Consider the following 26992-nt stretch of genomic DNA (forward strand, 5'->3'; position numbering starts at 1 on the left):
TAATTTGCATCTCATGTAAAAAATTATAAATTTAATGACTATAAAAAGCTCAGTCATTTTTTTTTTTTTTTTTTTTTTTTTGCAACATTCTGTAACCTGATTAATATTCATGAGTCATGCTGATAAGATTTATAATGTGTCCCTCCACTTTTCCGAACATTTCTAAAGAAAACGTCAATATGAATAAATGATTGAGAATAGGAAGAACTTAGCATCCAAACACACTCATTCCCTAAAACAAGTCTCTCCTAAAATAAAGATGTTCTTTTGACGCTGCAGCACAAACTGAAGAACTATGTGCCTACTTAAAGAGATCTAATCAGCGTCCTTTATTAAAATCAAAACATCTCATGAATATTTGAGCGACGCATTTCCATATTCTAAGCGTTTGTGCCACTGCAGGCGACAGAAGCCCGGAACACAACAATGTAACAATACATACCTCATCATAAGTGTACCGGTAGTCAGCTCTCTTTGATTTCAAATCCCACAGCACCACGATCCCAGACTCAAATCCTATTATGAGCTAAAGGGAGAAGAAAGATGTCGGGGGGAACAAGAAAAGAAGGAAAATACGCCGTCAGTCTGTAAACCTGACCTGTAAACTGATGAGAGTTCATGCAGGAGGTGACATAAATCTAAAAGTACATTAAATGATGTGTTTCAGCAAAGTAAATATTAAATAGCTGTTAAAGAAAGTTTGTCCTTTCATCTGATTGTTAATCCAAAACAAATGTTCATTCATTCTTAAACAAAATCAATAAATTAGACGAAACATTCCACTCTAAACATAGAAAATATGTGCAAGCAAGTTGTCATTTATTATTAAAGAAATAGCTGACAATGAAAATTGTATAATTTAAACTTGTCGTTCCAAACCTGTATGACTTTTATTTGTCTGTGGAATGTCTTGCTTTCTGATTTAAATTTTATCCTGTACACAAAGTTACTATATAACTTAAAACAGAAGACTTAAAATATTTGTTTTCAGATATTTTTATGGTGCTTTTGCATTGTTTCTTAAGCTTTAAAGCTTCAATACAGTTACTGAAAACGCATGGAAAACAACGACCAGGAAATGTATCAAAATTTCTTTTAAAAATGACAACAAGTCTCCTGTCATCTGAGTTTCAAACCTCTTTGTTCTTCTTAGAGATTCAGTGATAGTATATAAATTGATAAAGTGTCATAGTTCTGTCAGTCAAGAGGGAGGGACAATGTCTCTAAAGACTTTAAGACCCATTAAGAACTGAGTGGACACGTTATGGATCGATGCCCCATTCAGGGGCAGAAGTGGGATGGGAGAGAGAGTTTGAGTGGATCATCACTGTTAAGGCACCTATGAGGAGCTCCCAGCTGCCAGAGAAAGAGACAGACAGTTTGTCATCCATATGAAGGCAAAACCCCAGCAGGTGTTTGCCGGTCTCTCTGCTCCCCTCTGACTGTGCACTAGCAATTAGCAAAGGTAAAATGAATGTCTAAAAAGAAGAATTTGGAAGTAGCTGGAGCATTTGTTCATCTCCTACATATCTCCTAGATCATTTGTTTTCAAAAACAACATAATTTGCTAACAAGCTGTGTGAGATTAGACCCAATTACTGAACTGTGCTGCACTGTAGGAAAGCAATGTCTTATGAGTTCAGAATGGAAAGAAACAAAAGCTTTGTCGGTGCAAGGGAAATTAATTATTCATGTCAGGGAGTGTTGATTTGTTTTCATGTAGTTGTGCCGGCATCTCCATACCTTGCCCTCATCCATAGGATTGTCACTAATGTGAACCACTGGGCCGGGGTGGGCCTTGGAGGACCTGTGGGAGAGAGACAGATTTAGGATTGGTGTTAGTCAAGGAGAGGATCGAGGAGTTCAAATACACAACGGGAAATAATATGAAGACAGTGAGGAAACGATCCTTGGGGATGTGTGTGTTTGACTCTGTGAGATGGAGAGAAAGGACATTTAAAATTACATTTGACATTTTTCTTGTTATATACACTACAGTTCAAAAGTTTGTGGTTAATAAGAGTTAATAATTTTTATTTTTATATGAGTTCATTTTTAATAAGAGTTTTTTATTTGTTTGTTTTTAAAGTCGTCTCACCAAGTCTGCATCCATTTGATTAAAAATACAGTAAAAACAGTAATATTGTGAAATATTATTACATTTTAAAAACATTTTCTATTTTATTATATTTTAAAATGTAATTTATTCCTGTGATGGCAAAGCTGAATTTTCAGCAGCCATTACTCTATAGTCTTCAGTGTCACATGATCCTTCAGAATTCCTTCAGAATCTACATTCTAATATGCTGATGCTGCTCAAGAAACATTTCTTATTATTATCAATGTTGAAGACAGTTGTGTTCCATATTTACTTGGAAAAGTGATTTTTTTTTTTTTTTTCAGGATTCTGATTCAGGATTTTTGATAAATTGAATGCATCCTTGCTAAATAAAATTATTAATTTATCTTAAAAAAATCAATAAATAAAATACCTCAAACTTTGAGACGATAGTCCTTACTGCAGAACACAAAGATCCGGGGGGCGAGGTTGGATCCAGACCTACCTGTCTCTGCCCCCTAAACCTACCCATCTCCACCACCTGAATCTGGATCCAACTCCTCCCACTTTACATATGCCTTAACCTACCCATCTCCGCCCCCTGGATCTCATGTGTTCTGCAGTGAGGGGCTACTGCAAAACTTTCGAATGGTAGTGTATGTTGTCATTTGTATGATGTAATTATGAGTGTGATTATTTTCCCAAAATGCACCTAGAATGAATAAATCAGTTCAACACAAACCAACTCTCAAATACATACTGATACATATTCCTAAGACACTGATAACCCACATATAACAAACCCAAAAATCCTTAACAAAAGAACAAAACATTTGACAGAACAAACAAAACTATGATATATTCAATCTGGACAGTGTTTCATAATGATTCAAATCCCCAAAAGATTTGATGGCCTGAGAAGTCCAGCACTGGCTGGGATCCTAGTTTTATCACCACTGAAATAGGGTTTTCATCTTGAAAATATCCTCTTTAACAATACATTACAAAATCCAAGAGTGGGATTCTTGCCATGCAAAGTTGTTCAAAACGACAGGGTTTTATATAGTGCATTGAATAATTCATGACAAGTCCCTATAGAGGTATCTTATATTTAATGTTGTCCAACTGAAACCAACCTAATCTGAATTTTTCCGTTCATATACTTAACTCCATTAGGGTTTTGAAATATGAAATATATAAGTCTCCACTGACATTCAGACAGTCAGTTTCAACCTCAAGATTATTCAAAGCTAAAATTTCATTAAATACATAAAAGAAGCTTTGAGATCTCCCTGGGACACAATGTTGTAAGCAAGAAATTTTACAAGACCACTACTGCCCACTAATTTACAGCCAATGAATAATATACCCTCATTACTTTAGTTAAGAAAGAGAGCAAAATACGGCAGTGTAAAAAGGCAGTGTATCTGCTGTTCTGATACACTCGGCTACAGTATCTTTCTCTCTAAACATTACAAAACAAGCTGCCTTGCCATCAGTAGGTGTTACTTTAGCGTGGACTATACTGTGGACACCCATAAGGCATTGACTGTACTGGCAGGAGTCTTATTCCTTTGTACTCTCTGACTACCCAGCAGGCCAACTGTGCTGTTGACGGCTCTCAGGCACAGGCTTAGACGCCTATAGTGGTGACAGCCGTGGCATAGACAGGGGTCCTTCTCTCCCCTCCAGCTACATTCTGTTGAGCTACAGCATGATGAGGAGAGACAGAGCAGTATACGTCTGTTATGGTGATGGAGGTTCGACAGACAGGGTCCTGATCTGCATCTTTCTCCTCTAGAGTTTGTTGGGTGTCTGAAATGTGACTGACAGATACAGCGGGAATAAAAATCTGTAACACGGGACCCCTCATTTTTACAAAATGACATCATAAGAGGAGTCTTAAAAGAAAAATTCTACTTCAAAGTAGGGTCTAACCCAGCACAATAGGAATGACCAGTGACGTAAATGTACGCTGATTGGCCGAATGCACGCGAAACACCAGCACCCGCCATTTAAAAAAAAAAAAAAAAGTGTACACACAGTTTATATCCTATATATTTACTCCACAAACTAACTCTACGAACATGGAAAACAGTGATAGATGGACCTCTCAACCTTTATGCTAAGGAGAAAATCCAATGCAACTTTGAGCGGACCATGCGAAACATGATTATGTATTTCTGCTCAGCTTGTGACATTGGACATCAAACACACAGCAAACGCTAATACTTTTTCATATACTGTCTTCTTTCTTTGTATAACTGTTCTATCTAATAACATATTAGACAGACTGTTATACAGATAGTCAAATAATGAAGACGGAGAATGTGAGAGCTGTGTGCTTAGGGTCTGGCATTCTCAGCGCCATAAAAATAGCTGTCTGCCACGCCGTCAAAAAAAGTCACAACAACAAGCGCGCCTTACATCACTTCAGAGTTCCAACTGGTGGTGCGAATGCAACCGGAAAATGGCCCTAGGGGAACATTAGCTCTCGGAAAACCACCCTGGTGGCTAGTTCCTAGAACTACCTGGTGCGAAAGACCCTTAAATTAACTTAAAGGTGCCATCGAACATTTTTTTACAAGATGTAATATAAGTCTAAGGTGCCCCCAGGCTGCGGCCCCTTTAATTGCTCACGCTCTCCGCCCCCTCCCGAGCTCTCGACTCTATCATTGCATAAACAAAGTTCACACAGCTAATATAACCCTCAAAATGGATCTTTACAAAGTGCTTGTCCTGCATGCAGCATGCATACATAGGATTATGTGAGTATTGTATTTATTTGGATGTTTACATTTGACTCTGAATGAGTTTGAAGCTGTGCTCTGTGGATAACGGCTAATGCTACACTGTTGGAGAGATTTATAAAGAATGAAGTTGTGTTTATGAATTATACAGACTGCAAGTGTTTAAAAATGAAAATAGCGACAGATCTTGTCTCTGTGAATACAGTAAGAAACAATGGTAATGTTAACCACATTTAACAGTACATTAGCAACATGCTAACGAAACATTTAGAAAGACAGTTTACAAATATCACTAAAAATATCATGTTATCATTGATCATGTCAGTTATTATTGCTCCATCTGCCATTTTTCTCTGTTGTCCTTACTTGTTTACCTAGTCTGATGATTCAGCTGTGCAGATCCAGACGTTAATACTGCCTGCCCTTGTGTAATGCTTTGAACATGAGCTGGCATATGCAAATATTGGGGGCGTACATATTAATGAGCCCGACTGTTACGTAACAGTCGGTGTTATGTTGAGATTCGCCTGTTCTTCAGAGGTCTTTTAAACAAATGAGATTTATATAAGAAGGAGGAAGCAATGGAGTTTGAGACTCACTGTATGTCATTTCCATGTACTGAACTCTTGTTATTTAACTATGCCAAGATAAATTCAATTTTTAATTCTAGGGCACCTTTAACATTAGCATAGCATTTAAAACACTTGATTTTACCTTCGATTAGTTTGAAAATTACTGAATTTATTTATTCAAAATAGTATATAGTATAATTCTATATTGTTTTATTGTATACAATACTATTGGCCGATGTCCAATAAATTACTTTTATTGGACATCGGCCAATAGTACTGTATAGAATAAAATAGGGGCCCCAGCCCGCTGCTTTTTGAAACGCTCTACAGTGAAGAAGTGGCACAACTGGCTGAATAGTATGGCACAAACTACCTGTCCCTCAATGTGGGGAAGACAAAGGAGGTTGTGATGGACTTTAGGACGGACTCTGTTGACCACCTCCCACTGACTATCGGCAGCTCGACTGAGGAGAGAGTCAGCAGCATTAAATTCCTGGGGGTGCACATCACAGAAGATCTCACCTTGACCACTAACACTACATCACTCTCCAAAAAGGCCCAACAGTGCCTCCACTTTCTACACCATCTGAGAGCACGTCTCCCTCCACCCATCCTCACCACATTCTACTGGGGCACTATTGAGAGTGTGCTGATCAGCTGCATCACCTGTCTGATATGGGAACTGCAGTGCTGCAGACCATACGGCAGACTGTGAACACAGCTCCAAGGATCATCTGTGTCCCTCTCCCCTTTCCAGCAAAGTCACCAGCATTGTGAAGAACCCCATCCATCCCTCCCACAGTCTCTTCCAGCTCCTGCCATCAGGAAGACCAGGGCCCACTCTGCCAGAGTCCGTTCTGCTCAACAGCTTCTTTCCCCAGGCTGTAAGAACCCTCAACTAAAATCCCCTCGCTCCCCTCTGAACCCTGTTCAAACCCCTACATCCTGAACCAGAAACATTAACACTCCCACCACACACTTAACATCTTGCTGCTAGTGTCCCCCAAGGACAGTTCATTTCAGAAAACCTTTACAGTTCTCATGTGCCATACTATGTGAGCAAATAAACTACTCATAGCTTGAGTGGGCCTTACAAACCATCAACCTTCAGTAATACTCTGGTCTCACCCTGTTGTGCACTGATCACTTTAATTACATTTCTCTTTCATCTTTCTTTCATGTACTGACCCTGTTTGCACTGTTTTTGCCTCGTATCTCTCTTTGCATGACTGCACTTCTCTGTATCACTGCACTGTGTTGTTTCATGTGTAAATTCAAGTGTCTACAGTTTTATGTAAAGTATTTGTATAGTTATATTACTCTTTATAAATAAGTTAGATATGTGTAAATTTATATAGTTTATATTTGTTTATATATGTCTTTGTTTTATATGTTTATATGTAGCATGTGGCCCTTTGAAGCATGACGTTCATAAAGAATGGAATTAAGCTCACCTGAACTTGAACTTGAATCAATATTTGCTGCTAAATCCTTCACATAAAGATTACTGAAATGTATTATTGCGGCAGTTAAAGTATTAAATAGATAAAACAATCTTTTGTCAATCTGTTAGTCTCTGAGGTAAACAAAGAGCTGTTCACACAGGACACATTCACAAAAAAATTCCTCCTAGAATAGGAAAATTCCTAATTACAAAATTCAGGGTGGAATGCGTGTTTATGACAGCCCTAAAAAATACACATAATAATTATTTAAAATAACATGTAACCACAATGTTCAGTTGAGATATAAAACATTTTAACAAAAATCCATTTTCAAAAAAAAAAAACATTTGTAAGTAGTATAATTCATCCTCTGTCTGATGTCATAAAATGCCAGGTAATCTTGTTGAGAGATAAAACTATCCCACCATTTTCATCTGTGGCATGCGTTGATGATGTATTACGGTATATTCCATCGAGAAATGAACCTAACTTCACCCGACAGAAACCAAATTTAGTTCACGAGGTCAACGAATACAATTGGCACAAATTAAGCCCTGTTTGTGCATGTGTGTAGAGTTAAGAGACATAGAGTGAGCGAGAAAAAAAAGAGGGAAAAAGAATTAGAGCAGCACCCACACAGAAAGGTCAAGGTGGCGATCACATTGAGAAGGTGACGGATTGTTAACTACTCTGTTCCTTAGACCTCAAGATTCCTAATTTATGTCCCCACAGTTCCCTCCTATCTCTCAGCCCTTACTTTAGGAGGAGCAGGCTGGATTTAGAGAGCTGATCACCATGGCAACAAGAATAGGACGGGCAAAATCTCATTCTGTAACTGCCGCCCTCACTCCACACCGTCTCATTCACTCAAGACACCTTATGATTACATAATTTCACCCGTTTCACCTACATACACCCTCTTACCCACAATCCTTTTCTGAGGTCCAAAATAATTACTATACCAAACGTATGAACCTCCTATTCTCACGAATTCTCTCTGATTGTAAGGAACGCATGTTGACATGAAGTTTAATTTCCTGTCATTAGGAAAAACCACAGCACAGCATCCACTTCAATCCGTACCAGCTGTGCGTGTGCACGTATAAACGTAGGAAATCCAGGATGCAATTTGCTCACATTTTAAGCCACTGAACTGATTTACTTTAAGCAGCAACACCTGTTGTGCAAACTGAGTATCTGAAATGGATGTCAGACGGTTAATAGACCTTCTATAAACATCATAAAGGTATCTGGTATATACTGTTTTAGTGACTGTACACGTATGTACACAATTGCAGCATGCTTCAAGACCTACTGCTGTCTTCTCAACCTTGGCCAAGGAGAGATCCATACATCACTGTCTTTGTTGGCGGAGATCTGGATTTATGACAGCGCTGTCACACATACAGACATGCACTGACTCGTTTCGAAATGCGGACACAATCTGCTTTTCCGGAAGGCACGGTGGCGATTCTTTGTGCCTGACTTGAGATGATAGCCTATGCTGTAGTCTGTGCACCTGGGAACAGCTTAAAAATTAAACCACCTAACATGCCTCAGAGTCCCCTTGTCAGTGTGGCATCACGCCACTCCATTATGCCCACCCTTAATCCCCCGACAGCCCACACACTCAAGTGCCAAACTACATGCCCCCGTACTCTAAAACAACTCGCCGCTACTGACACCTGCAGCAACAAACTGTTTTTCTCAATGCCTGGCATCATGCCCACATCACCCACCACCATATTATCATCCCTACAGCAGAGTGGCATGCCAGATTTCTCCCTCTCAAACAGGCACAGACCATCTTGGTTAGCTGCTGTGGCATAGCTGCTACTGTGAAGTGCCTTTTTAGAGTATTTATAGAAAGGATATTTACATACACACCTGATTTTAAGATACTTTCCACGTTAGCATATTTTTTAATGTGCGGAGTGTTATATATGTTTGATTAATTATGATTTGAAATTAATCTAGCATGAAAAGTAGCTTATTTTAAACACAGCTGATGAGTTTAACCTTCTCAACTGTCATAAATTTCAAAATTATAATAAATTTGATCATTTACAAAAAATATTTATATATATATATATATATATATATATATATATATATATATATATATATATATATATATAAATTCCCATTATTGGGATTATAAATTATATGGTATCACTTTACAGTAAGGTTTCATTAGTTAACATGAACTAAGAATAAACAATACTAACACAGCATTTATTAATCTTAGTTAATGTTAATTTCAACATTTACTAATACATTATTAAAATCAAAATTTGTATTTGTTAACATTAGTTAATGCACTGTGAACTAACATAAACAGCGAGATTTTATTAACTAATATTAACAAAGATGAATAAATATTGTAACAAATGTATTGCTCATTGTTAGTTCATGTTAGTTAATACATTAACTTATGTTAACAAATGAGACCTCATTGTAAAGCAATAATCTAACTTTTTTGGTCACACCCCCCTTTGAACCTTTAAAAAATCTGCCTAAAAATGGTAAAAATGGAAGGTTTTTTTTTTATTATTTGTTTAAAAAATGTGAAATCAAAAACACCAGCAATAGTTTCACTTTGTAATGTAGTTGAATCACTGAAAAATATAACAGTAAGAGAGAATAATAGATACATAACTTTTAATTTAAATAAGCAAAAAATTTACATATTTCAGAGATGCTTTGGAAAAACAATATATAATCAATGGCTGCAGTGAGCTCTTTTGACAACGTGTCACGAGCTCAACTTCTTGTCATGAGAAATCGAGTCCCCGAGGATTCGGGTCTCCTTTAGGACCCAGGCAGTAATGCCTGATCAAAAGTTGTTATCACAATGTCTTGACTAATTATAACTTATTTAACTATTGTGTGATGTTTACTACATTTAGTGCACAAACAACATGCTTGAAATATAAAATGAATGCCTATGTATTGCATAATAAAACAAACTAACCATGCCTAACAATGTATTTTTTATAAGGATTGTTGCAATATACTATGTTACATACTATGTTGAACATACTAAGTAATTTAATATTAATTTTACACAATAATAGTAATGTGGTACTAGGCGATTCGATTTCGCCCGGCAACTCAGTCTGGAAACCCGTACATTCATTTCTACTGCTTCTGTTAAACTTTTGCGGGAACCAATCACAGACTGGCTTATCCACCTTGCTCGCTACTGGCGGGTATAACACGATGACGATAGAGAAGCGACGGCAAGCACGACCGTCAATCCAATTCCTTTTAACCTCTCGACGATGCTGAATGACTTCTTTAGTTTAGCAAACAAATCGCTCGAGTAGGTGTAAATACCACTCACTTTTTCACTTTTTTTTTTTTTTTTGCACAACCTGCAAAAATCGCTCGATGCCATTTCTGCTTCTGCAAACCATTTTCGCGTTGCTCTGCAAAGTACGTCACCTGGATCGTTGATCAGATTGGTTGAAGGACTATCCAATTGCATGAATGATGCTTGTTGATCACACCTCTTGTACAGTAGAAAATACATACAGACTCCCCAGACCAATGTTCAAATTTAAATTGAGCTTGGTCTGGTGATAGCCAAACAAATGTGGTACAGTACAGGCTATAAAAATACTATAATAAATACTATTATAGTATTAACTATTATAGTACCCACTATTATGCTATTTTCACAAAAATAATAGTAATAATATATATATATAGTAATAATACAGTATGATACAGTACAGTCCAAAAGTTTGGAACTACTAAGATTTTTAATGTTTTTAAAAGAAGTTTTGTCTGCTCACCAAGGCTACATTTATTTAATTAAAAATACAGTTAAAAACAGTAATATTGTGAAATATTATTACAATTTAAAATAACTGTTTTCTATTTAAATATATTTGACGAAGTAATTTATTCCTGTGATGGCAAAGCTGAATTTCCAACATCATTACTCCAGTCTTCAGTGTCACAAGATCCTTCAGAAATCATTCTAATATGCTGATCTGCTGCTCAAGAAACATTTAATGTGTACAATTGTAAAAAATATTTATTATTTGATAAATAGAAAGTTCAAAAGAACAGTGTTTATCTGAAATCTAATCTTTTGTAACATTATAAATGTCTTTACTGCCAATTTTGATTGATTTAATGCATCCTTGCTGAATAAAAGTATTCATTTCTTTAATTTCTTTTCAAAAAAATAAAAATAAAAATTCTTACTGAGCCCAAACTTTTGAACGGTAGTGTATAATGCTACAGAAGCTTTGTATTTCAGATAAATGCTGTTCTTTTGAACTTTCTATTCATCAAGGAATCCTGAAAAAAAAAAGTACACAACTGTTTTCAACATTGAAAATAATCATAAATGTTTCTTGAGCAGCTAATCAGCATATTAGAATGATTTCTGAAGGATCATGTGACACTGAAGACTGGAGTAACGATGCTTAAAATTCAGCTTTGCATCACAGGAATAAATTACTTTGTCAAATATATTTAAATAGTACACAGTTATTTTAAATTGTAATAATTTTTCACAATTTTACTGTTTTTTACTGTATTTTTAATTAAATAAATGTAGCCTTGGTTATATATTGTCATGCTAAGTACACATTAATTTGAAACATGTAATTGGGAACTATATTGAAACCAGAAAACATACCTAATATAATATAAGCTAAGCTAACAGGCTAACTGGGTAGATGTATGCTATGCTGCTACGTAAGCTAACTAAAAAAAACAGTAAGAATGAGAAAATGCTTAATTTCACAACCTATAGCTTCAGTTATAGTATATGAACCAAGTATTTTAAAAGACATTAATGGTCATCATAACACATTTTAAACTATATAAATCATAATGTGATTTTGCAGGAATTGTAATAAGGCGCTAAAAATACTACCCATTAAAAGTCCGTTTAACCAATGGGATCACTCGGGGTCCTAAAAGAGACCCGAATCCTGGGGGGACTCGATTTCTCACCACACCGGAAGGTACTTGCACATACATGTTATATGCGACATAAAACATGTATGTGTGTGTGGGTTTGTGCGTCAGAGAGAGTGGAGAAAATGCTCTGCTTAGTGACATGCGAGTAAAGCCATGTTGACTTGCCCCTTTAGTCTGTCACTACAGGTACAACAGCAAAGGGCGGAGCAGCTCTTTCAACAATTGCCCTTCCTGTCGCAAGGGACACAACGTGTCTGTCTGCGAGTGTTCGTATGCTTAAGTACTAAAGCAGGAGGTAAGACAGGACATCTGTCTATACTTACACTGATCCGATCCGACACCTGTAAATGCATGTGTGTCTGTGTGTGCGCGTGTGTCTACACTGGGTCTCAAAGGCACTGCAGCCTTTTCAACGGGTCAGGGAGGAAAACAAAACTGCTGACAAAATGTTAAAATGAATAATTGAAGAACTCTAAGTATCTACTGAGAAGAGCGATGGAGGGAGAGCAGGTGAATTGACAATTTAAAATGGCACTTGATTGAAATGATCGCTTAGTTACAAATAAAACATAAGGCTACAGACACAATGACAGATGTGACACATATGATATATTACAAATCATATTTCAGGACTCAGTGAGATTGCATTTCATTTCAAATGTGTGTGGCACTCACAGTTCAATGGCTTTGTTCCACATGATGGTGTATCCTGAGAGGGTAAAGGACTCCACATTCACAAGGTGGATGTTTCCTCGTTCCGAGCCAATGTACAACCATTTACTTTGGAAGGGCAGATGACAGAACGTTATCCTAAAAAAGAGGGATGAAGAAAGAGTAAAGGTATTATTATTTCCAATATATCAAATGTATAAATTAACAGAACCGCTCACATGCAAAACACTTCACCCACAAAGGCCTCATAGGTCTCCATTGAAATCGTAATACTATTTCTTATCTTAATTATCTTTATTTGAATTTGTAAGATAGATTCCCAACAACATATTTTCATTGTATTCTCAGGTGTTATATTAGGTTAATTTTGTCCTTGATCCAGCAGGGATTCTCATACATCGTACTTTAAATTCTATCTTCTAGCTAAATTCTCAGCAGCTCAAAATTCACTGCAAGACTTAGCATGCTGCTGCAAAATGGATATTTGAGCAACCTCATATAAAATCACAATGGATTAGATACACTGGAACCTATGCCCTTGGAAGTTTCTTCTGGAATAACAAAACTATTTCAGTTCCATAAAATTTGGGACACTTTTCTCTCCTATGTGGAAATGTAATTTGATGTAGAAGGAAGGACTCTGTGGTCATGCATAGACTTATTTGAAATGGGGATGTTGGAGGATCTGTATTAACTTATGATGGTCTTTTTTTAACTGATTGTAAAGATCTTTAACAACAGTTGTAAAAAAAAAAAAAAAAAAAAAAAAAAAAAATATATATATATATATATATATATATATATATATATATATATATATATATATATATATATATATAATAAACATTAATATTTTTGACAAACATTAATATTTTTATTAAGTCAAATCTTTGATATTTAAATGTTTTAAAGTACAGCAAAGATATAAAATGGAGACTTGCTTAAATATCCTTTTCAGATTTTTTTTTTTTTGCTTAAAATAAAATCCCAGTAATCTCAAGTGTCTGTTTTTAGAGATTTGCCAAGATATCAAAGTCTGCATTCATGCTGACATTTCAATAAAATATAAATAAAACTCATATACATTACCCCCACTTAGTTCAAGACCAATTTACCTGAGATATGCAATTCAGTCAAATTTTATAGACTGCATGTCAACAACTGATTAATTTGTTTATTTTGTTTAAGCAAATTAGGAGACACATTTCATAACTGCCATGGAATAATTTCCAGCTCTATCATGTCTCCTTAGCTATGAAAGAGCAACTTTTGAGAAATACAGTGTCCTGAAAAAGTATGTGAACCCCTTGCAGAATCTGTGAAAATGAGAATTATTTTAATAAAATAAGAGGGATAATAAAAAATGCATGGTATTTTTTGTTTAGTACTGTCCTGAGTAAGATATTTTACATTAAAGATGTTTGCATTTAGTTCACAAGACAAAACAATAGCTGAATTTATTAAAATAACCCCATTCATAAGTATGTGAACCACTGATTCTCAATACTGTGTGTGGTTACCTGATGATCCACGACTGTTTGTTTGTTTTTGTGATGGTTTTTCATGAGTCTCTTGTTTGTCCAGAGTAGTTAAACTGAGCTCTGTTCTTCAGAAAAATCCTCCAGCTCCTGCAGATTCATCAGTTTTCAAGCATTTTTGCATATTTGAACCCTTTCCAGCAGTGAGTAGGATTTTGAGATCTGTGTTTTCATACTGAGGACAATTGAGGGACTCAAAGTCAACTATTAAAGAAGGTTCAAACATTCACTGATGCTCCAGAAGGAAACACGATGCATTAAGAGTCGGGGTTTTTAAAACTTTTGAATAGGATGAAGATGTCACAATTTTTCTTATGTTGTTTAAATATCATTGTTTTTCATTTAGTACGGCCCTTCGGAACCAACAGAAGATACCTGCATGTTTCCCGGCAGAAAAATTAAGTACAATTTACCTTGATATTTGAATTCAAAAGTTTTCACACCCAACTCTTAATGCATCGTGTTTCCTTCTGGAGCATCAGTGAATGTTTGAACCTTTTTTAATAGTTGAGTTTGAGTCCCTCAATTCTCCTCAGTGTGAAAAGATGAATCTCAAAATCATACAGTCACTGCTGGAAAGGGTTCAAATATGCAAAAATGCTTGAAAACTGATGAATCTGCAGGAGCTGGAGGATTTTTCTGAAGAACAGAGCTCAGTTTAACTGCTCAGGACAAACAAGAGACTCATGAACAACCATCACAAAACATAAAAACAGTCGTGGATCATCAGGTAACCACACACAGTAATGAGAATCAATGGTTCACATACTTATGAATGGGGTTATTTTAATAAATTCAGCTATTGTTTTGTGAACTAAATGCAAACATCTTTTATGTAAAATATCTTACCCAGGACAGTACTAAACAAAAAATAACATGCATTTTTATTATCCCTCTTATTTTATTAAAATAATTCTCATTTTCACAGATTCTGCAAGGGGTTCACATACTTTTTCATGCCACTGTACTTTTTTCATGTGGGAACTGGAGGTGCGATAAGCTGCACCAAAAGCTAGAGCATATAAAACCACACAATTTTCTTTCAACCAAATATTTGCAAACGTTTGCATGTTAGTTGTCATTACTGAGCATAAAAAAGCTTCTTTTAGCTGAGCTGCTAAAGTTTTGCTTGCTGTACAACGTAGAGGGTCAAAACTGTGGGAAGTTGAGTTACTGGAGTCAAGGGCTGGGCTTCTGTTTAATCACCACTAAAACAGACATATTATTCAGTCCTAGGTCTATCTAAATATAAACACAGATGTGTGTGAGTTTAAGAAACCAATACATTTGGTTTCCAAAGCTTGTATGCATCCTGAAGAACAAGTATATTTTCAGAAAAGGTAGAGCACATGGTATCATTTTATGGACAAAAGGCTTGTTTGTTTTAGAGCTGTGCAAACGGCTTGCCTCTCACCCCTTTCACACTCCTTTTTCCCAGCAACACAAGTGCACACACACACCTGCCCCCAACACTTCACGCCAGCACCTTGCAGCATCATGAATATATTCATGAGTGGAAGAGTGTTGAAAGAAATACCATGCATCAAACTCAACACATTTCTTTCCTCTGTCTTTCAGACAGACAGACACATGCACACACACACACACAAACACCAGCTTGGAGAAGACGTTGAAAGACAACACTAGTTGGACTGCTGACTGCTCTCTATTTTTCTCTCCCTTGAGAAAGGGCAAAAACAAAAAGAAAAGAAAAATGTAAGAGAAAATATAAGATATGGACAACTGCAGCATTAGCCTCTCCACTGCCCTATCATATCTGGAGCACCCATTATGAAATATATGTAATGATAACATACAACTTATATATATATATATATATATATATATATAAACTAACAGTAACAGTGTACTAACAGCATAAGCTAATAGTATAATACAGCATAAACTAACAGTATTGGTGACACCAGTATGTTTAAGCTCTTTAAGGCCCATTCACGCAAGAATGATAACTATAAAGATAACTATATTAGCATCCACAACAGCAGACAATATCTTTCTGTTTATTCTAAGTGCATGCTTGTCTGTCACTTTAAGTACTTCAGCTCATTACAGCAGGATGGATTCTGATTGATTGTTAATGTAATCATACTATATATATAAATTCAGTTCAGAAATCAATGTTAAGTGGTCTCTTATTTTTTTACCATAGCTGTATAATATATATATATATATATAAATAATATAATATAATATAATATAATATAATATGATATAATATAATATAATATAATAAAATATAAATGAACAAATTTAATAATTTGAGATAAATTGTGATTTATTTACAATATACATTTCCTAAAATATATGTAAAAAATTATGTCGACATTTTGGGTAAGTGAACATAAACATTTTGTCAAAAGTACTATCCATTTCTTTATCCATTCCTGTTACTATTTCCATAATTAGATGATGATCCTTCTTCTTTAATTAATTCATTAATTAGCACAGGAAAAAAATATGACATCTACCACATCACTCTGTGTCACGATTCCCTGTGTCTCTGTGTTCAAGAACTTTTGTTTTGATGTTCTTTTGTCTTGATGTTTCTGGTTTCATTTCCTGTGATTTAGTTCCTGTTTTCATTGTCATCTTGTTTGCTTCCATAGTTGCCTTTGTTTGTTACTATGTCAACTAATCACCTACACCTGTCCTTCATTTAGCCCCTGGTCATCTTGTGTATTTAAATTCTCAATCTTCATCTGTTCTTCATCTTGTGTTAAGCTTTCCTGCTGGTATGTATCTCTGTTTGGTTCCTAGTGTTTATTAAATGTCAAGCCTCATTGTTGTGGATAATCAAGTCAAGCCAGCGAGTGACACATTGAGAGTATGTCATGTAAAGAGAATTTAGCATGACATCAACAAGTCTACATCCACACGTCTATTCCCAGATGACTAGGCAAAATGTATCTGCCACATCAAAATACACATAAACATATATTTGTTTTTGTTTTTCTATCATGGTTGGGGCACTCCATCGACTTGTATTGTTTTATACTGAGCTAATGCTATTTTCTATCCTCTAAAAAACCTTGCTGTATTTTATTTCATTAAGAAATGATTCAGTATTTTTATTACACTATTATCCTCATAGGGACATTTGGCAAATGGAGGCAGGTAGTTTTGTCCTATTATGCAACTCTGGTCCCCTCAAATTCGGCAAAACCTGACCCAGACAAAAACCACACACTCACTGCTTTTCTCCCACTTTTTTCTCAACCAGACAAACCACATTCACAAATATCAACAGCCTTCCATGTGTGAAAGTGAGGTGCGTTTGTGTTCAGATGGCTTCTGCGCTGGTGTGATAATGAGCTAAATGAGTGTATTAGCATGACAGACGGATGCCCTGCACTCCTGACATTTGGCTTGCTCTTTACTGAGCCTTCGTCCTGCAGGGACACACACACACCCACGCAAAGTCCAAATCCATTCAGGAACAACCTTAAAAAACTGCCAACCTCCCTGATCATTCATTGTTACAGCACCAGGATGGAGTTCTTTCATCTCTAAAACAGTGTATCTGTAAGATCAAAACACCTCCAGAAATGTAAACAATGACTTTTTATTGGATTCTTTTGGGAAAATTCATTTTACAGCTCTGAATGCTCAAGACACCGGGTTTACTAAACAAAAACAAGAGGCTTCAAAATCAACAACAACATGTTGCTTCAGGCAAGCCAAACATAGAAAACACATAACTGACCAGCTGCACATGTACAACATGAGCGAAGAGAATCTGCTTGGAATGAGCTTTCCTCCTGTAACCGTTTACAAGGACAAATGTGCAATGTTTAAATCAGTTGAATTTTTCAAATAAGAATGTCTTGAGCACAGCAAAAACATTTTAAAGGTCCCGTTCTTCATGATCCCATGTTTCAAACTTTAGTTAGTGTGTAATGTTGTTGTTAGAGTATAAATAAAATCTGTAAAATTTTAAATCTCAAAGTTCAATGTCAAGCGAGATATTTTATTTAACAGAAGTCGCCTACATCGAACGGCCAGTTTGGACTACATCCCTCTACTTCCTTCTTTAATGACGTCACTAAAACAGTTTTTTGACTAAACTCCGCCCACAGGAATACACAAAAAGGGGGCGTGGCCTTGTTGCGCTCCCACGGAGAAGAGCAAGAGTTGCGTTTGTAGAGTGTGTTTGTCGCCATGTCGTCGAAACGGTGTTATTTTCATCCCGCAGTCCAATCACCTTTGTTTGGCCTTCCCAGGGACGCTGTACTTAGAGATCAATGGTTACAATTTATGTTTAACTCGGTTCCTGAAAATTATAATTGTGGTATCCTTACTGCAATAGTTAATGTTGGACTGCAGTGCACATAATGGCCACAAGAGGGGACTATGTTTATGTATATGGCTGTTTTCCGTATGAGGTACTCTTCTGAGTGAGTGCTAACGTTGTACATTTTCTGTCGCTGCTTGTGGAGATTAAAGAGTTCAGTCTCTCGGGAATTATTGTCTTTTGTGTTCATTCGGCACAACACCACAATAATCCACATGTAAAAGTATGTGCAGCACACGTTATGGTAAGAGGCGTGACATTTACGGGCAAGGAGCACTAATAAGCTGCTGTCGAATCACAACACAGGAACCGCTGGCACAATCAGAACTCGTTATGTATTTCTGAAGGAGGGACTTCATAGAACAAGGAAGTCATCAGCCCGTTTTTATGACAGTGGAAACAGCGGTATACAGATAAGTAAATTATGTGAAAAATACTGTTTTTTTACAAGCGAAACATGAACGCATGTTATATTGCACACTATAAACACAATCAAAGCTTAAAAAAACACGAAAAACTGGACCTTTAAGAGAACACAGCCTAATATCTGTTTCCTCCAGAATGCTTTAATGTGCAATCTAGAGAGCATTTTCAGGAAGCACTTTCATGTCTAGCCCAGAAAAGAGTTTTTTAACAGGCTGTTCCTCTCTCATCCCTCTCTGGTTGTTGTAACATCTTCCGACAGCTTCCAGTCAGAACGTCAGCTTGTGTGATGCCCTCAGTGTCCTGACAGTAGGTCCTCCCAAAAATATACTTTCTGAAAGAAGCATCCTTCAACAACAAGAAAAGCTGATGCTTGTTCCTGAAGGGGTTGTTTATGCTGTATGTAGAATATTTACATTAACATTTTGCATTTTTTCCTTTACACTCAAAAAAAAAAAAAAAAGATGATGATTTTGATGCTGTTCACTTTATTTAAACAATGTATTTTGATTCAACACCATTGTATCAGGCTTCTGGTTTAAATGTGATTGATTCATGTTAAATTGACTTGAAACTATTAATCTTTGACTTAACTTGATGTTTTCATGTTGAAATAACATGTTTCAATCAAGTAAACCCAACCAGGACTCAATCAAACAGGATTTTCACTTCCCATCATGCTTTGCAAAGGGGCTGAATAGGAGTGTAAATGTTGAAATAAAGTGTTATTTTAAGCAGTTTTTAGGAAGATGAGAAAATGTAAAGACTTTTAATGTTTACTGTTCTATTATGTTGGTATTTAAAAGTTTCTGTTAATTAATAGTTTTAGGGTTACCATTGTGGTGAATTGTTGCACTTGTGCTTGGGTTGAGGACCTGCTAATAAACTTTCAAATTACTTTAATAAGAAAGTAATCACTGTGGTAGTGCTCTGGGTTGCATTTCCCAAAAGCATTGTAAGCCTATATTGATTGTAAAACCATTGCCACCAATGGACTTATGATCAATTTAGGCTGAACAATGTTTTTGGTTAAGGCAATTTAGGATGAATCCAGTATCACATCTAGATTTCTAACACAGAACAGCACAAACGTTATGTAAATCACAAAATTAAACAAGACGAATTAATTGTAAAAATCAATGTACATGAAAACTATTTATTTATTGCTTTTTATTTATTTTATTTTAAATGAAGACAATCGATTCTAGTTAAGTTAACATGGTTGATTCTATTGGATTTTACTTGTCTCAATCATGTGGAACCACTGTCCATGATTGAATTGTGTAAGTTGGACATAACTATTTTACATAGATTCTTCCTTAGTCAGTTGTTTTGTCAAGCTGTGCCAAACCATAGTAAATAAGTTGAATCAACCTTAATAAATTAAGTTGACCCAACGTAAGTACATTAAATTGGAATAACAAAAGTGCATAATGCTGAAATAAAGCAACTTAATCATGTGGAAATCCTTTCCATGACTTTTTATGTTAGTTCAAAGAGTTATTTTTTTGAGTATAGAATTCTTTTTCATTCACTTAATTGAAAGCAATCCTATATTGTGAACAATTCATGTTGTTCAAAAAAAAAAAAAAAAAACTTTAATAAACACATTATTACTAATGTCAAACCAAAAATAATTCAGACATTTTTGATATTTTTGATATATTTTTACTAGTGGGTGCAGGAGACTATAGTTCATTTATGTAAGTGAGGATAGCAAAATAAAGTAAACTGACATTATACCCAAAAATTCTTCATACAGTGGACTACCAGTAAAATTGATAAAAATTTGGAACCAAAAATATTAAGACATTTTGACCTGACCATGATTTGCTTAAGTAATCAAGATTCATTTTTTCTCAGACAGTTTAACTCTGAGATCTTGTCATATTTTATCAATAAATATTTTTTTCATAAGATATCACTAAATATCACTATTATGAATTTGTTACATTTAAATAATCATTAATATTTTTTTCATTTTTATTTATACCATTAAGAACAATTTGTCTCTTTTTTTAAAGAATTTTTTTTATAAATTTATAATAATATTTTATATAATAACAAAATTTAATTAACATTTAAAAGTAAATTATACTTTTAATAATTAAAAGTACAATTAATTATATAAATTAATTATACATACTTGTATAAAATTAAATAACTCAGAAATGTGTCGCATTACACAAGCAAAATGGGTTCTGAACGCCAATTCAAATTAACTTTATAGCTCAACACAGAGACATTTTGTTTGCACTCAGGGGCACAGCCGCCCCATTGTAGCCTCAGGGATGAGGCAGGTCGCAGAAGGAAACACTTTCTAAATGTCAAGCGCACAGACACATCAGTTCTATACCTATGACCCCTGCCTGTATTTTCTGAGGCAGACACACGTGCAGACAGACCTGCACACACACACACACATGCAGTTATGTGGTAAAAATTTGTTCGACCCTGAAAGCCGCTGTTGGCGAGTTGTCACTCTCATCAAGAGAAGCAGTGCAGATTATAAGTGAAAGGCTGGCTCATCTCTTATCAGAGTCAACAGCTGTCCAAACCGAATCAGAAGGTTACAACCTTCCTGCACTGATCTATAGCTATGAGTGTGATTAAAGGTCTCACACATTCTTCAATACTTGCCACACTGATTGAAGTGTCCTTAGTATGAACACATGTCTCTGTTGAGGACACTGTTTGAAATAAGCGCCTTTTTATGCTTTTAAAGGGAATGTGTCATTGAAAACGGGATGAAATAAAAAAATTGATGTGCAATATAAACATACCTTCAAAATTTGCTCTCTTCAAAAAATATTCCTCTAAAACTAAATTGCTAACTTTGCAGGAAACCTTGGCTAACATTATAATTCGATTAAAAAATGCCTCAAAAGAGTCAAATAAGGTTTCTGTCTGGATTAGTTAAAATTTGCTCTTTTCCCACTACTGTTTGAAAACATGACTACACATGTTGTCTCGCCTCCCTGTGCGACCAACAGAGAAATGACTGTTGTGTTCTGGGCTGCACCTGGGTGCCAACAGTGAGAGAGCAAGTGGAAGTCAACTGGAATAATAAGAGAGTGAAAGAGAGAAACAGAGGTATCAGATGTGAGTGTGGGCCCACAGACTCCATAACACCAGCTCTGCCACACACACAGTCATGTATCGCTAACACTGATCAGCAGTCAACATGCACACACACGCTCAGAGCAAGTGTAGATTAAGTGACCGTGGCTGACCTCTCCTTGTTGAACTTGAGTGAGTGCAGCACAGCTGGTCTCTTCTGTCGCAGGTTCCACAAGTGAATACTGTCATCGGCCAAAGCACTAACCAGCGCCCCCTACATGACAGAAAGAAAAAAAGACAGAGAAAGAGAGCGTTACAAATAGACCTTAAATAGTCCGTTTAGACAGCATAATGAATTTAATGCAGATGAAAACGAGGCTGTGAGGGATAGATGTACAGTCTTTACAATGGCACACGCTGGATCATCATGTAATTTTTACATTTGACAACTAAAAGTGTTTTTGAATATTTTTTTGTAAAGACTGAACAATCGGATTGTTGTTAAACAAACAGTACAATCCATTGAACACACTGTACTTCTATCCCTCACAAACTCGGTTTCTTTCCTGTCAAAAAAATAATATGGCGCTACCCTGACTAATGTCTACACACTATTTAAACAGTCCTTATGAAGTATTCTGTAACTTACACTATCAAAAAGCTATTAACATTTACATTTTTTGTGATATTTTAGTATATATACACAATCATTTAAAAGTTTGAGGTCAGTAAGTTTTTAATTGATCAGAAGTGCCAATAAATACATGTATGTTACAAAAGATTTCTATTTCAAATAAATGTTGTTCTTTTGAACTGTCTGTTCATCAAAGAATCCTGAAAATCCACACACACACACACACACAAAAAAAAAAAAAAATAATAATCAGCACAACTGTTTCTTGAGCACAAAATCATCATATTAGAATGATTTCTGAAGGATCATGTGACACTGAAGACTGGAGTAATGATGCTGAAAATTCAGATTTGCCATCACTGGAATCAATTACAGTCTAAAATATAATAAAAATAATTATTTTAACTTGTAATCATCTTTAAATTGTAATTATATTTGTGATAATATTTGACAATATTACTGTTTTTAGCCTTGGTAAACTTTGTTTTTATCAAAAAAACTAAAAACTTTTGAATGTTATGTTTACATTATCAAAACCAAGACACAACTCACATTTTACTTTGACACAAGTAAAATTTTATATACAGTACAGTCCAAAAGTTTGGAACCACTAAGATTTTTAATGTTTTTAAAAGAAGTTTTGTCTGCTCACCAAGGCTACATTTATTTAATTAAAAATACAGTAAAAACAGTAATATTTTGAAATATTATTACAATTTAAAATAACTGTTTTCTATTTGAATATATTTCACAAAGTAATTTATTCCTGTGTTGGCAAAGCTGAATTTTCAGCATCATTACTCCAGTCTTCAGTGTCACATGATCCTTCAGAAATCATTCTAATATGCTGATCTGCTGCTCAAGAAACATTTAATGTGTACAATTGTACAAAATATTTGTGTACAATATTTTTTTTTCAGGATTATTTGATGAATAGAAAGTTCAAAAGAACAGTGTTTATCTGAAATCTAATCTTTTGTAACATTATAAATGTCTTTACTGCCACTTTTGATTGATTAAATGCATCCTTGCTGAATAAAAGTATTAATTTCTTTAATTTCTTTTCAACAAAATAAAAATAAAAATTCTTACTGAGCCCAAACTTTTGAACGGTAGTGTATAATGCTACAGAAGCTTTGTATTTCAGATAAATGCTACTTTCTATTCATCAAGGAATCCTGAAAAAAAAAAGTACACAACTGTTTTCAACACTGAAAATAATCATAAATGTTTATTGAGCAGCAAATCAGCATATTAGAATGATTTCTGAAGGATCATGTGACACTGAAGACTGGAGTAACGATGCTGAAAATTCAGCTTTGCATCACAGGAATAAATTACATTGTCAAATATATTTAAATAGTACACAGTTAAATTGTAATAATATTTCACAATATTACTGTTTTTACTGTATTTTTAATTAAATAAATGTAGCCTTGGTGAGCATACAAAACTTCTTTTAAAAACATAAAAAATCTTAGTGGTTCCAAGTGGTTCCTTAGTGGTGTACATATATATATACACACAAACACACACAAAACATTTTTTGCATTGCTTTTTTGTACTGGCAGGGTAATCAGTCAAACACAGCAATGCCCATTACCCTTCTCATATGAATGCAACAGGATCTCATTGAAAACACAAAAAACTACCTCCCTTTGAAACTTTATTAGCTGATGTTGCTGGTTGACAGTGTTATTTTAAAAAGTAGTGTTTTTTTCCACCATTCTAGCTTATATTTGCTTTACATTTTTGTGTTGTTCATTAACATCCAGATTTTCATCAGAGGCCCTACCTGTCTTGTCTGCTTGGAGAAAAATGCCCCTGACACATACCATACTTTGAAAGAGATAACCTATTCATTCTGCAACATTTCTGGAGGGCTGGAAGATTCGAGATACAGTGGTGGGAGGTGAATATATGTGTGTGTGAGAGAGACAGAACTGAGTGGAAAAATAAATCGAAAGAGAGACAGTGTGGGTGGGACAGACAGAGGGGAAGGAGGAGGAATGCTACCACAAAATATCTCCTTTCCATCTAGGCACTGGCATATTCAGACCAAATACACACAGACACTGCCTTTTCTCTGGTTATAGAGGCTGAATATAAAACAGACAAGAGTCTGTGCTTTTTCCCAGGTGTGTGTGTGTGTCTGTCTGTCTGTACTGGCTCTGCTTGGTCTGCTGAGCCACAAACAAACAATAACTGAAAATATATACACAAAATGTGTACTAATGCACTAATGAATATGTGATGTAACCCAATGAAGCCCAACCATTTCAACCACATCTCTCACCAAAAACAGGACTTTCATACAGCAAAAAAATCTAAACTATTTTTAATCATTACATTTGTTATTCATTCTTAGACCAGAAAGGCATTTTATTTACATAATCATTTCAAATAAAAAAAGTATACAATATTTCAATTCATCTCGACATGATAAAATGAACAATTGCATACTTTTTATCATAAACTAATAAAATGTGATTGAATCATTTCATTCACACTGCTTTTAGTAAATAGCTAAAACAAATGACAGTTTTATGTGTTTTATGTATAATCATTTTCCCAAAAACAATTTGTTGGGGTCTAATGTCAAGCAATGCATTATTCTTCATCCTGAATAGTTTTATATTATTATTTGTGTTAATTCAAGCTTTCCTGTAGGTTAACTGAGAGAGCAAAAAAAAAAAAGTTACAGAAAAAGCACATTTTGAATGCATTTTCAAGTCACTTTGGATAAAAGCAACTGCCATCCAAATGGTCTAAAAATAGATATCAGGGCGGTTTCCCGGACAGGGTTTAGCCAGGATAGGCCTTAATCTAGAATAGTTAATCATGGCTTAAAAAATGGCTTTCTGGCTAAAAAAGTACAGATTGCTAAAACCTGGACTATGGAGTCCTGAATTAAAATAAACTAGATTAATTTAAAACCAACTGTGCTCATCTGAATTAGCATGAGAGAGGTTGCCTAGAAAGCATGGAATAAACCAAGAAAAGCTTAAAATTGCATGGAACTGAGAAGCAAATCCAAGGAAAATAATGGCAGCAGAAAAAGACTGCAGTCCAAAAAAAAAAAAAAAGCAAGCAAAATACATCAGCTGTGAAAAAAAAGTAATGCCTGGAAATCTGTTTGTAATGAATTCTATTTAAATAGAATATATATATATAATCCTATGTTTATTAATGCTTTTGTTTTGTCCTTTACATAGCAACAAACTAAACATAACTATTTATACATGTGATAATCAATGATGGAAGTCTAGAAATGATACTGGTTTGATCCAAAGCACTATCATAGTGGTTGTTTCATTATATAAAAAAGGCAAATCTTGTTAGCAGGTCTTCAACCCAAGCACAAGCTCAATACTTCACCACAATGGTACATAGTAAAATCTCCAGAGTTAAATCAACTCTGCTCATATGGTCCCTCTCTAAGTAGTGTTAAAGTAACACTGAAGCAGGATAAAAGTTAATGAGATAATTAAGCAATTAATAAGGCTGTGACTGAAGTCAGTTGTAGTTCTTGTGTTTCTCTTTTCTTCAGTTATTCTGCTTGTTAACAGCAGGTGTTCATCACTAATGCACAATCATCACTTAATTAACTGCTTAATTATCTCATTAACTTTAACTCTTCTTCAGTGTTATTTTAACACTATTTAGAGAGGGACCATATGTACTCTGAGCAGAGCTGAATTAACTCTGGAGATTGTGTAATCTCCCAAAAAAAAAAACTAACATTACAAAAACTTTGACATAATAGAACAATAAACAGTAAGAAGTCTCTCCATCTTTCTAAAAAATGCATAAAATAACTCTTTTTTAACATTTACTCTCCCAATTCAGCCCGGTGCAAAGCATGATGGGAAGTGAAAGTCCTGTTTGATTGGGTTACTTGACTGAAACATGTTATTTCAAAATGAAAACATCAAGTGAATTCTAATAACCATTTCAAGTCAATTTAACATAAAGCAATCACATTTGAATGAAAAACAATGGTGTTAAATCAAAATAAACTGTAAATAAAGTGAACAGCATCAAAAAAAAAATTATATATATATATATTATTTATAATATATATATATATTATAAAATTATAATATATATATATATTATATATATATTAAGCCTCAATTTAGTCCTGGAGTAGCTCTAGTCTTCCTCCAGGAAATCAGCTTATTAAACTCTGGACTAGACTAAGTCTAGGACTATTTTAAACCATGAAAGAGAAAGCAGATTTCTGTTAATCTGGTTTAAAGGCCCATTTTATTCTAGGACTAGGCTTAATCTCTGTCTGGGAAACTGCCCCATCATGTTTACAGTGTGTCAAATAACTTGCTTATGACTGCTGAGAAGTCTGTTCAAAATTACCAACTAATTTCAAGATGTTTATTCTTATTAAGGATTAAATACTGTGTGTAAATCTATGTTTTAATCTTACCAGGTGTACTGTATTTTGCCTTGTTCCAAGGTTTTTTCCTTTCACATATTTTAAGAATAAACAAAATATAAACAAAATCTATTTAAACATATATACGATTTTAAAAAAATATTTATGCATTAAAAAAAATATTTATTAT

General features: G+C 34.9%; 1 protein-coding gene across 1 annotated transcript in view; it reads right to left on the minus strand.

Moving 5' to 3' along the window:
* The window catches only part of stxbp5a (syntaxin binding protein 5a (tomosyn)), a 105372-nt gene that overhangs the window by 36692 nt on the left and 41688 nt on the right, over positions 1-26992 (minus strand). The window contains exons 4-7 of the mRNA XM_067383074.1: positions 21949-22049; positions 12446-12580; positions 1744-1807; positions 443-526 (exon numbers count right to left, since the gene is read on the minus strand). Of these exons, the coding sequence (XP_067239175.1) occupies positions 443-526; positions 1744-1807; positions 12446-12580; positions 21949-22049 (384 nt within the window). The remainder of the gene's footprint in view (positions 1-442; positions 527-1743; positions 1808-12445; positions 12581-21948; positions 22050-26992) is intronic.

This window comes from Chanodichthys erythropterus, chromosome 4 (genome assembly GCF_024489055.1).
Source record: "Chanodichthys erythropterus isolate Z2021 chromosome 4, ASM2448905v1, whole genome shotgun sequence".
Taxonomy (NCBI): Eukaryota; Metazoa; Chordata; class Actinopteri; order Cypriniformes; family Xenocyprididae; genus Chanodichthys; species Chanodichthys erythropterus.